Genomic DNA, 12,926 nt, shown 5'->3' on the forward strand with positions numbered 1-12,926 from the left:
ACTAGCTTTCCTGCTGCATTTTCTCCGTTAAAAAAGAAAAAAAGATAAGAAAACACAGCAAGTCATAAAAAAACAAGAAGAGGGTGTGCGTGTGGGGAACGTAACCAATAGCAAACCGAAAAATTGTTAAGGAGGTCACTAGTGAATAACTATTTGCGGATCCGGTGGAGCAACCTTATTGGCAGCAGATTAAAAATGTTTGCTTAACTGCAGACTCACATGATCCGGATTCTTTTTTTTCCCCCCCTCTAAAATAGGAGGAAAAAAAGATTTGGTGAATTATGTAGTTAGAGTACAATAAGGAAAACTCCTCAGCTGTGGTTTCTGGGAACTGTTTTTTAAAATGGAACTGTAGTGATCAGCAGCTCTTGATACCGTTGCTATAAAATGCGGGATTTATAGGGATGCAGTTAACAGTTGGAGAACATGGGGGGCACAGAAACACAAAGCAGACAAATGATCCAAGGGTGCTGGGCCCCGGTAACCCTCTTTTCTTGACAGTGCTGTTTTTCTAATAAAACCATATTGCTGGCAATGTTTGTTTAAAACAAAAGAAAACGTGGAGAATAGCGTGTTGGTTCCTTTGGGAAGCTACTGACAAATAAGCAAATTAAAAAGAAAGAGAGCAGCATGTTGTCATAGCAACAGTGCAATTAAATTACTTTACTGTCAGCCATGATATAATTTTCCTGTTTGGAAGCTCAGGAGACATAAAACTTTCCTCTGGAGCTGAAGTTGACTTCAGTGGCTGGGTCGTTGTTCTCTTTTGTACTCGACCATGTGGATATTCTTGGTTATCAGAAAATTAGGTTTTTTGATGGGGGTACGTGGAAGCTTTGGGAGAGACAAGCCTAATTTTGATTTGTTTGTAAAGAAGGTAAAAGGAGAATCAGGCTGGTCTCTGTCTTACCCCCAAATTTAAGATACTAGATTATTCTTTAAAATGTGTCCTGTACTACTCAGGTTAGCCTCCTTTTTTGATGAAAAAATATTCCCTGTGGATGAACCCGAGGTAGGTATCTGAACTGCCCTGCTTCCGTGGGACTTTGGTCTCTGTGGATGTTTTATCTCCTTAGCGCTGGACATCTACCAGCAGCTCCAGAGAGCTCCCCCCACCCCCCCCCCGGGCCTTTGGTCTGTAGGTTCTGTTTGTCCACTTTTGGGGAGGGGGTCTGCTACCATTCTCAGGCACCTTTGACTAGCTGTTTAGTGCCCTACATTATGCTTTCTAGAATCTCATTCTAGAGCTTCCCTAGCTGAAGTGGCAGTTATTTTAGGCATGTTATCAGTGGGCATTTCGAGCCTTAGAATGATCATGTCTTTGCTCTTGATGTGTTCATTCTTTTTTCTAGATAGACTGCTTGATCTTCTTACTCAGGGGTGGGGTGGAGGATAAAACAGACCCCAAGCGCATTGTCTGAGCACTGTAGACGGAGAGTGGGAGACCTCTTTCATTATCTGACTGTTCTTTCCATCTCACATTGCGTGCTCAAGGGTTGAATGTGCCTTGTATCTGTCGGGGTCATTCTGTTTGTGGACTTGTCACCTCCCCCATTGTCTTTCCTCATCAGATATTTTACTCCCTGTTCTAGGTCATTGATAACAATGGGGGAGGGGTAGAGTAGAATTCTGTAGCAGTTTTTGTGGGATTTGCCTTCCTGTCTTGAAGCTCTTGGTTGCTCTCCTGACTTTTTTCACCGATTTTAACTTCAGTTAATAGCTTATCTTCACATTCCCATGTATTTGTGTGGTGTCTGACGTTACTCACTTTTTTGTTCAGATTGTAGTGTCCCAAAGAGATTAAATGTACTTCCTCCTCCAGTTTGAATCCACAGAATTCCTTGGCATCACTCTTTAGACTTGCCAAGTGTTGTTAAAGTTGCAGTTTTAGGTCATGACTTGTGGTGAAAGAAAGAAAAAAAAAATCAAATAAAACACTACCAAATTGATGCCCATCATAGCCATAGTTTTGATTCCTAGTCAGTTGCAGCGGTCTTTGTATGGAAAGAGCTGAACTTAATCTGAACCAACTGGCCTTAAACTTATAGGTATGTCCTTTTTTTTTTTTGAGAAAGATAAACAGTGAGACCTGTCACCCAAAGTGACATGGGCTGTGGTTGCACTTATTTTGTGGTGTTTATTGTGCGGCTCAAAATAATTTTGTACATATTCATGTATAATAGGTAAACTGAGGCAGCAGGAAATAACTGATTTTTCCAGGGTCACAGTGGGAGTCTTCATAGATCAGGAAGAAGGCATTGTGGGGTTTCCCATTCTTTTTTTTTTTTTGATTGAAGTATAGTTGATTTACAATGTTGTGTTAGTTTCTGGTGTACAGCAAAGTGATTTTATACGTATATATATTCTTTTTTGTATTCTTTTCCATTGCGGTTTATCATAAGATGTTGAATACAGTTCCCTGTGCTATACAGTAGGCTTATCCAGTCTATATATCATAGTTTGCATCTGCTAATCCCAAACTCCCAATCCACCCCTCCCCCTCCCATTCTTTTCTTGGCATGTGCACATTAAAGGTGCTGTGAACATTTCCTGGCTTGTACTTAAGGGGTAACAGGTCATTGCACCATGTGCGTGGTAGACCGAATTTACTGCTGTTAATCGGGCATCTCTGTGTGGTGGAATGTGGGTTAACGTCGCTCAGTGTGGGAGCCGTGAGGGGATGTTCGTAAGTGGTAGGGGGTCCACAGAGGTGGCAGGGGTGGGAGGGGGGCATAATCATTAGGGAGGGTATGGCTGCCTCTCTGTTTTGGGTTTCACCGCCTCGTCTTCTCTCTGTCATGTGTTTCCCAGGAGCCTTCACGTAAATGGGTCCAGTCATGCCTCCCAGTAAGAAGCCAGAAAGCTCAGGAATTAGTGTCTCCAGTGGGCTGAGTCAGTGTTACCGGGGCAGCGGTTTCTCCAAGGCCCTTCAGGAAGACGATGACCTCGACTTTTCTCTGCCTGACATCCGATTAGAAGAGGGGGCCATGGAAGATGAAGAGCTGACCAACCTGAACTGGCTGCACGAGAGCAAGAACCTGCTGAAGAGCTTCGGGGACTCGGTCCTGCGGAGCGTCAGCCCCGTCCAGGACCTGGACGATGACACGCCCCCATCCCCTGCCCACTCTGACATGCCCTACGATGCCAGGCAGAACCCCAACTGCAAACCCCCCTACTCCTTCAGCTGCCTCATATTTATGGCCATCGAGGACTCGCCAACCAAGCGCCTGCCGGTAAAGGATATCTACAACTGGATCTTGGAACATTTTCCGTATTTTGCAAACGCACCTACTGGGTGGAAAAACTCAGTGCGACATAATTTGTCCTTGAATAAGTGTTTTAAGAAAGTGGACAAAGAGAGGAGTCAGGTAAGCCTCTGGGTCTGGAACTCAAGTTTTTCTTTTTGAAATTAAACATGTTTCTCCATGAATAAAAAATGTTCAGGAATGTAAATTCACCACACGGAAGTAGCAGTTATAAAACGGGTAATTCTATGTCATTTCATTCATTTAGATAATTGTCAAGAACTTCCTTTTCCTGTGTTTGGTGTTTCTAAAGCCAGATTGAGGGTTTCCCACTGGGGAACGTGGTTACAAAGCAGTGGTTTACATACTTGATTGGTTCTGAGTATCATCGTCCTTCAGAGTCGGTGGGTGGGTCCCCCTTTGGCTTTGGAGACCAAACAAAGGTCTGTATTCTGAGGGCAGCCATGAACCATGAGGTCTGTGTGTATACATACGTATATATATATATGTGTGTGTGTGTGTGTCTGTGTGTTGTGTGCATATTTGAGGAAAGTTGCCACCGAGGGCTAGAAAAAAATGGCATCTATTTTCGTTCTGAACATTAACTTGGAGAAAGGCAGCTGGTCCAGGATTCTGGAATAAATGGACAGTGGTGGACATTGCGGGGGGGCGACTTGAGCATCCTTATATACTCCAAGACCAAAGACGCGAATTGCCCAGGTGACTCTCTTGAAATCGGGTGTCTACAAAGTGTCTGGCAACTTTGAAACTCCCTCTGAGTATGGAAGGTGGACTGAGGGTAAGGTTCCCATTCAAGACTGACTTTCAGAAGGTGGAATTTTGACTTTAAAGCCTTCAAAGCTCGAGCTTCGTTGTTCGCTAAAGGAAGACAGTTTTAATAATTTGCCTTATTTTTCTGGTAAGGAACGCAATAGGTACGGTAGAAATAGGATTGGCTGTCGGAGCTGGAAATCAAAATTGTGGCCTAGCGCTTGGGGTTCTGAAAAGTAATGTAGCCACGGTTAAAATAACTTGCCAGAAAACGTACTCTCCACGAAGTTTTCGTGTTGCCCTATTCTCACGGTTTTGGTTTCCGTGTTAGTGGTGCTGTGGTGTGGAGCTGGCGGTCTGCTTTCCATCCTTTTTAAAGTTCAGGTTCGGGCTCAGGACCACTCTGGAGTGGGCTCAGCAGCTGTGCAGGGTCGGGGCCTTTCATTTCTTTCTCTCCAGGAACAGGTATGTGCTTCCAGTTGAATCTTGAGCCTGAGAAGATTCTACTTGTCCTTGGCCTGGAAGACTACGACTGTGGCAGTGGTGAAACCCTATTTTTCCTTGCTGCCACTGGGCACGTTTGTCTGCAGTTGCTGTTCACCCCGAGTTTATGTTAAGATGGAGCGTGGGCGTGCAGGGTTTCAGGAGGGTGTTGCCCAGGAAGAGGAAAGATGTGGAGACTGAGGAGCTTTGCCGCTGATCGTGGGTGCAGGTGGCGCCTGGATCCAGCGTGCAAGTGTGAACACTCCTGAGTGCTCTGGGCCCTGCCTTCCCAGTTACGTACTTATTTTTATGTAACTGTAACAATCGGGGGGCACTGCCGTTGTCCCCAGGTGTCCATCACTTGTCCTCCTCCCCTCCGCATCCCAGAATGGGCATCCGAAGACTGACTTCCGGACTTGGCTCTGCTGAGTGTTTTAAGATCATTCCTTGAACTTAGAGAAAATTCGCCGCTCCCCTGTAAAGAACCAAGTCTGTGGTCTTAAAAACTTCCATATAGGTGGGTCCTTAAGAAAGGGAAAATCTGGGGAAGCAATTCCAGGGTTAGAAGGTAGAGAAGAAAGGGCTCTCAGGTCCGCCAGAGCAGCACATCCCTGATGAAGCAATGATCAGGGCTTTAAGTTGGTGTGAAATGATTCTGCAAGTTACCACATGCCTGGGTCGGCGTGTTTGTCATCACGCCGGGGCACATAATAGTAATTTAGCAAATGCACACTCTGAAATGTTAAACAAGACCAGCTCCAAAGTATGCAGAGAGACCCGGGAGTATTATTCATCAGCCTGGGGAGTGAGAAGCGGGCGTTGGATGGCACCCCGGCAGGAGCGCCATCTCCCCCTTGCACCCCCCTGCCCCGCCCTGGGAGTCGTGTTTTCCTGGGGCGATGGTTGTCATTCCGCAGATAGCACCTGTAGAAGGGGAATGGTTTTAAGGGCTTGAGTTTGTTCATCTTGTGAAATGTTGAGCTCTGGCTTCCTGGGTGCACCGACCTGTATTAACATGCTTCAGATCAGATGCCAGTCACTTTTGCGGCTGGGAGTTTGTTCCCAGGGTTTGTGATGCTGTGAGAACAAAGCAAGGTGTGTGAACTCCCCACTTTACTCCTCTTTCCTCGGATAACCCTGGGGCCAGCTGCTGGCTGCCCTGAGAGGGGCCGACTCCCGGGTACCCTCAGGCACTGGTCTCGACCCATTCATTTGTGGTTTTCTCCGGTGGCCAGCTGAGTAAGGGAAAGGCATTTCCCTCACACTCTGCCCAGGGGAAGCTCCTCGGGCTCTCAGGTAAGCTCATGTTTTCCCAGAGGATTTTACTTGGCTGTAGCTCCCGTGCTGAGGTTTCTGCTGCAACACAGAGACTAAATGTGCCCGAATGTTGGTGAGAAAGATGCCAGGGGAAGGGGAGGATGGAAGCCTTGCGAGCTGTGTTTCCAGAGTTAGCCATTCCGCTTTTTGTTTTCTTTTTAAAAGTGTGGGACACGGTTTTTTTTTTTTAAACATCTTTATTGGAGTATAATTGCTTTACAATGGTGTGTTAGTTTCTGCTTTATAACAAAGTGAATCAGTTATACATATACATATGTCCCCATAGCTCTTCCCTCTTGCGTTTCCCTCCCTCCCACCCTCCCTATCCCACCCCTCTAGGCGGTCACAAAGCACCGAGCTGATCTCCCTGTGCTGTGCGGCTGCTTCCCACTAGCTATCTATTTTACATTTGGTAGTGTATATATGTGGGACACGGTTTTAAACTTGGCATAAGCATGAGAATGCAGAATGTGGTGTGATCCTTGTCCCTGGGGCCTTGGGGCAGGCCCCTGCCGCACAGCTGCTTGGCTGGGGTGCTGGAGAAGGGAGCACCCTGGGTGGCACCAGAATCACCTGCGGCACTTACACACAACCGCCACTTCTCGGCCCCTTCCTGGAGACGCTGACTCAGTGGGTTTGAGGTGGGCTGGGGAAAACCGAAATTCTGATAAGCTTCGTACGTATTTCTGATTTACAGCCAGATTTGGGAATCCTTGAACTAGATCCCCTTTTGGGTTCTTTCCAGTGCTGAGATTTCATCAAGGACATATTCTCATGAATGGGTAAGTTAGGTGAGAATAGAGGTTTTTTTTTTTTTTTCTTCCTGTTTTATCTCTAACAGGACTTTGAAAGATAGAGGGTTTTTTGTTTGTTTTGTTTTTTTTTTTCCCCAATCATGGAAAATTTCAAACATATACAGTAGAGAGTATCAGTCACTGTACAGTAGTGACTGCATACAGTAGTACAGTGACTCTGTATAACCACCATCACTGCCCACACCACCAGATTTAGTAGTTAACAAGGGCTTGCCTCTCTTACTTCGTTCTTTTTTTTTTTTTTTTTTTGCTGTTGCTTAAGTATTTTGAAGCAAATCCTAGCCCTCATGTCATTTTATCCCAACATATTTTAGTGTGCGTAAGAACAGTTTCCATAACCACAATGCCAGTGTTGCCTCTGATAAAGTGAACAGGTCTTTGGCCTCACCTAAAGCCAGATCTGTGTTCAGATATCCTGGATGGTTTACAAAATGTTTGTTTGAATAAGGATCTAAACATTGCTTACACGTTGCATTTGGCTTTGTTTCTTCAGCCTGTTTCCATCCACGGCGGACCCCTGCCCCTTCCTTGTCAGATAGACCCCTCCACGTAATATGTCTGCTTCATTGGGGTTTCATTAAGCTTGTTCCTCTGTCCCCTTGTACATACATTCTGTGAAATGGAAGTAAGTGCTAAAAGGCTAGGTCACATTCCGGCTTGTTTTCCCTCAGGAATACTTTATAGACGAGTCTCGTGCCTCCTCACATCAGGAAGGCTGGTTGACCCACTCCTGGGGACGCTGCGCTTGTGCTGTGGGTTCATGTAGAGTCGGCTGTTCCCTCCCTCCTCTGCAAAGTCCCCATCAGCCTCTCATCTCACGGTTTCATCTATGGATGCCCTTTGCCCACATCAATCAAGATTGAGGTCCAAAGTCTGGGATTAAGTTTTGTTATTTCCTAAATACAGTTCTTAGTTGGAACCATAAGCTTAGCATGTACCAACCTCTCTGAGTATTTGTAAATGAGAAGTAAAGTGTACTTTTTATTGTTTTATAAACTGGATTATAATGGCTCAGGGGTGTGTGTTGCTATTTCTGTGCTTTTTCTTTACTTCCCCTCTTGACACTTTAACAAAACACATTGTTGTCATAACAGGGTTTATAAAGGAAACAGTGTGCAGAAATATGTTTATTATATCCAGGGCTGAGTGCTTTAAGTACAGATTTAGCTTGTAAATATAAGCAGCTTGTCTTGGTTGAAAGAGGCCTGGATTGGAGGCCAAGATACCTGGTTCTAGTTTTGATGCTGGAGATACATGGCTGTCTTGGGCCTCAGTTTTCTCAGCTATAGAAGCAAGAGTTTATTGTTACTTGAAGCTTCTTAATTTGGGGGTCTATGAATGTGAGAGGCTTTGCAAACAGCCTGAAATTATTGATAACATGTCATGTGACTATGCATTTTCCTAGAGGATCTCAAGATTTTGTTTGATCAGTTTTTAGGTTCTTAATGGGACCTCTGACCCTGGAAAGGTGCAGAACCTCTGGTGTTTTATAATAACAATAGTGGACTTAATATGGAACACTTGCTTTGTGCTTTCCCAATATATCATTTCTTTCTCACTACAACCCTATAAGGTAGGCCCTAGTTTCATTCTTAAAATAGATGATGAGTTAAGCTCAGAGTGGTTAAGCAACTTGCTGGAGGTCACGCAGCTAGTAAGTAGCACAATAGGAATTCACCTGAATTCCCTGCAAATCTAAAGGGCATGTGCTGAAATTAACTCTGGTGCCTGAGCACACTTTCTCAGTGTAGACGCTGCTGTAGATGATCTCTATGTACTTCCTCAAAGTAGCCTATGAACATGAGTTACAGGGGAATTAAAATAACCCAGATAAACTCAGAATTTACTCTGCGGGTACAGGATAGAGAAAGGTAAATATAGAGAATATTTTTGTGCTGTCAGGATGGGGCCAAGCTCTGTCCTTGTCAAGCAACTGGAAGGGTGTCGGCGTTTGCACGAAGCCTATCATGGCCCTCCAGCTCCCTGTTTCCAGGCTCTTCCCAGGCCCTCTGCCTCCCAGATCGCCTCCACTGAGGTCTGGCCCAAGTTCAAAGCCCCTTCTCCCTGCATAGACACTGTTTATACAAGTTCTCCCTCCAATTCCCAGCCCCCTTGATGTTCGCTTTTCCATCCTGGTGGATGAAATTCTTTTTCAAAGGCAGTTTTGAAAATGTAGCACCTCTTATATGGCAACACCCCCATACCACAGTTGCTCTCATTCCTTCCTCTTGGGGGTGCAACCACAGAATCAAGAGCATTTCCCTTTCCCGTGTAATAGCCACCATACCTGTGATGGTCACTTTAGGAAGAAGAAAGCCCTTAACTACTACTGTTATTATTTTTGGGGGGATGGGGATAAATGATGCTCTTTGAAAAACTGTGCAGTTCTGTCCTGATGAGTAAATTACTAAAAATCAGGGTAACGTGGGATGGGAGGACATGCAAAAATGAGATGAAGTGTATAAGATTCTTCCATGGCCTCTGGGGCAAGTGACGGTCCTGTTTGTCCCTGAGCTGGCACTGCCCTGGGCAGCAGTAGGAACACAGCCTCTTTCTCACCAGCGCCCACTGCCTGGCAGGCTGCTTTCTATTGTCTATGCTATAGGCTGTGTAGCCTTGGAAGGTTGAGACCTTACCAACCTTTCAGGCCGTCTCTGGGGGCCCTGAAATAAACATACCCCCACGTCACAGGCCCTGGAATCGGAAGCACTTCGTACCAGCATCCTCCAGGAGGCCAGAAAAATCTATGTACTGCCTTCGGCCACGCTGCCCCACCGACCTTGCCCATTTGTTCCTTCCAGACACTGTTCTTTCTTGATTCTTCCAGGCATAGATGCTTTGGCTGGGGGGACATTTCTGTTGTCTTGCTCTTGCCAGCTGTTCATTGCTCGTTCATTCATTCGACAAACTTTTTAAAGCACCTGTTGTGCTCAGTACGTACTATACTTCACTATACTAAGTGCTAAAAGGGTACAAGATTGAATGTGAATGTGGCCACGGCCTAGAAAGACTTCGTGGTCCAGTGAGCCCCACCTGCAGAAATTCCTTCTAGCTAATGGAATTCACCAGCAGAAGCCCTTCTTTCAGTGCTCTCTCCCCCGTTCTACTTATCTGTTTCTGGTTTCTCACATCATTGCTTTTCTGGCCCTTCCATTTCAGGGATACCCTGCTTTTCTAGCCCCCACAGTGACTCCCCTGCTATTGACCTTGATGAGGGTCTATACACGTGTTCTGGAAAGCTTGGTTCTTTGGGATCACAGGGCCCCATTAATGTATCTGTCCAGTATCACTTTGCAAGGTAGGGCTTGGTAGTCCCTAGGCAGGTCTATGAGATGCTTCTTCATCGATGTACTGGCTGGATATGCAACCAGCAAGAAATTATTCTCAGAACGTCCCCTGTTGAGCTGAAGAGGCTCTAGGATTTCCCTTTGAAATCACTTTAGCTGCAGGATAATTCTCTGTGCTAAATAATATAGGAAGTTGGCACACCGATCTCCTATGTGAAAGTCATGTGTTTCGGTTCTTTCACAAATAGTGATGGGTTGTTGGGATTAATCAGTATCCTCTCATGGAGCCCTTGGCCATCTTAATGCTCTTAAGCTTTAGCAATATGATGGCAGATTGTAGATTTTTTAGAAAATTCTGTCTCCTTCCCAGTGGACATTTTTGCACTTGAAACAGATGATGATATATTTAAAAGCTAACGTAATGTTCGTTTCGATGATACTGTGTTTATTAGGCTGGTCTTTTGTTTGCAGATTTGGGATTCGTGGACCCCTTAAAGTGTTTAATTCTTGTTCTCCACCCGTGTCGCTTTTAACTTTTTTGCTGCTTCTCTCAATGAATACCTCCAACCAGCCCTGTAAGATTTTGTCTTGGCTGCATTTGCTTCAACACTGGCTTAAAGTTTTCAGACAGTAGGAATTCCATCCCGCCGCTCCTGTGGCATGCCTCCCTGTTAGTAGGACATCAGTATCTTATTGCCTGTGATTTCAGGGGCTTCGAACACCTTCTGCTTATTAGTTACTTTATTGAATAGAATTATTTGGTGATATCAAAGGTTAAAATTAAAAACGAGATTTGGTTCTTGCCTTTTAGGAGTTTACATTCCAGTGAAATAGGAGACACTATAAAAATATAAATAAAGAAGAGTAAACCGTCACAGATATGAGAAGTGTGCCAGATCAGTAAGTGATTAGTGTCATTGAGGTCACTCAAGGAGGCTTCCCCTCCCCAACGAGGGGCACTTGGAGCTGAGATAAAAGACAGTAATGGACAAGTTTTGAATATTCCTTACGGGGGGCGGGGCGGGAGCGCACTTGATAAATTGTTAGCAAAGCATGAATGAACATGAGACCTCCAAGAATGGAGTAGTTAGGATGAGGTTTGACTGTTTCTATTATAAATAGAAACTCCAAATAACAGTGAATTAAGCTAGAAGTGCATTGCTTTGTCACATAAAGTAAGTCTTGAGGAATTGGACAGAGATCAACATTCCGTTTATCTTTCTGCTCTACTGTTCTTAGTACACTGCTGGTTTCCATTCTCAAAGTCGTCTTATGGTCCAAGATGGCATCTGCTACCTTGTTCTCATTTTAGGAAGCAGAAAGGGGTATGCAGGGAAGGACAAAAGGGGGTTCCATGAGTTACCAATTTTAAGGAGCTTTTCCAGAAACACCCCCTCTCCCCCCTCCCCCCCCACTCTGCTTTCATCTTATTGGCTAGCACCTGGCCACATGACCCCTCTTGGCAGCAAAGAAGGCTGGGGAGTGTAGTCTTTTAGCTGAGCCCATTGCAGTCCCAAATAAAATGCTGGTTCTCTTACTAAGCAAGCATGAGATTTTCTGTCACAGAGATCTAGGCGGTCTAGGAGATGCATGTTGCTGGACCCAAGGGATGTGTTGGAACAGTATCAGAGAAAAGGAGAGAGAGAAATGGGTGGTCGGGGAGGTTATGTAAATGAGTATGAAGAATTGGTGGGGAGCTAGGATGCTAAAGGGGGAAATTTAAATTGCTCTTGTAACTTAAAGCAGAGATGATGACCCGTTTTTCAAATATTCCAGTTAATCAGCGTTTTGCTTCCAGATATTCTGGTTAAATTGCATTTAATATCTTCAAAAGCAATAGCTTGATAGAGGTGAAGATGTAGTCTGTGGCAGGTGTGATAAGAAGAAAAGCAAGGGAAATATATGGTTGAAGATAGGGAGGAACGTAAAGTAGTTCTTTTAATAATAACTTGATGGTTTGCTGTGCGAGGTTACTGACAGTTCCAAGAAGAGAATGAAGTCTTTGATTTACGTGTGTGTGTGTGTGTGCATGCGTGCTGTTTGAGTACCTTGGCTTGTGAACTCAGCAGGAGACCAGTAAATACTGGCAGAGTGACTCTGCTGCCTCTCAGGGGAACAGGGTCTCCAATTACCCTTCCTTCTCTTCCTTTTGTCCCCACAGGGTTTGTAGGGGGTCCCCTCTGGGCCCATTGGGGTCAAGGTCAGTGTTGCCTTCCACTTATTGGAACTCTGTGAAGAGCCTCATAGAAAGCGGTGACTGTCATCCTTGAGGGACAGGACCCATAAATGATTTAACTGATGTCATTAGATAGAAAACAGTCAGCTAGCAGAACACTTGTACATACGTACTTTGTTTTTAGAAGAAAAGGCCAAGTCATGTGAGCACAGACTCCAATCATGGCTGTCGTGGAAGGAGAAAAAAATCCAGTCTCCTGGCACCAGAGGACAGGCAGTGTGGCACAGAGCTGGAGTGCAGAGTCACGCTAAGTACTCCCGGAATACTTCACGGAATGCTGAGTTCCTTCTAGAATCTTCCCTAGATGCAGTCATGTAAAGTGAGAACCCGCATTCGCAGCCACAGTTCTGAGACCCTACGGAAGCCTTACTTTGCAAAGTAAAAATTAGACGCCTCACTTACAAAAACAAGTAGAAGTACTTCTTCTTCTTAGTAGAAGTACTTCTACTTCATTGTAGAAGTACTTCTACTTCTTAGTAGAAGTACTTCTACTTCATTGTAGAAGTATTTTCAGCAGTGGTTCATCTGTGCCACATGTGTTTGTGGAGGGCCAGGCACTGTTCTGGGTGCTGGGGATACAGTGGTGACCTGTGATGGTCCCTCACATTTCTCCTGGACCATCCATGGGGTGGGGGCAGGGAGGGTGACAGGGAGGCACGTGTTAAACAGTAGATCCATACATGGACACATAGGTGCTGTATCAGATGATGATACATGCAATGAAGACAGTAAAACGGGATAATGTGCCAGGGAGGGGTGGGGAGGAGAGAGG

General features: G+C 45.1%; 1 protein-coding gene across 19 annotated transcripts in view; it reads left to right on the forward strand.

Moving 5' to 3' along the window:
- LOC103017035 (forkhead box protein N3) overlaps positions 1–12,926 on the forward strand; it is a 269,854-nt gene that overhangs the window by 69,867 nt on the left and 187,061 nt on the right. For all 19 annotated transcript variants that reach the window (XR_009007543.1, XR_009007542.1, XM_057543298.1 and 16 more), the window contains one exon: positions 2,812–3,368. Coding sequence is in view for 17 of the 19 variants with exons in the window: in XM_057543298.1 (XP_057399281.1) it covers positions 2,826–3,368 (543 nt within the window). In the remaining 2 variants the exon portion in view is untranslated. The remainder of the gene's footprint in view (positions 1–2,811; positions 3,369–12,926) is intronic.

This window comes from Balaenoptera acutorostrata, chromosome 3 (genome assembly GCF_949987535.1).
Source record: "Balaenoptera acutorostrata chromosome 3, mBalAcu1.1, whole genome shotgun sequence".
NCBI classification, from domain to species: Eukaryota; Metazoa; Chordata; class Mammalia; order Artiodactyla; family Balaenopteridae; genus Balaenoptera; species Balaenoptera acutorostrata.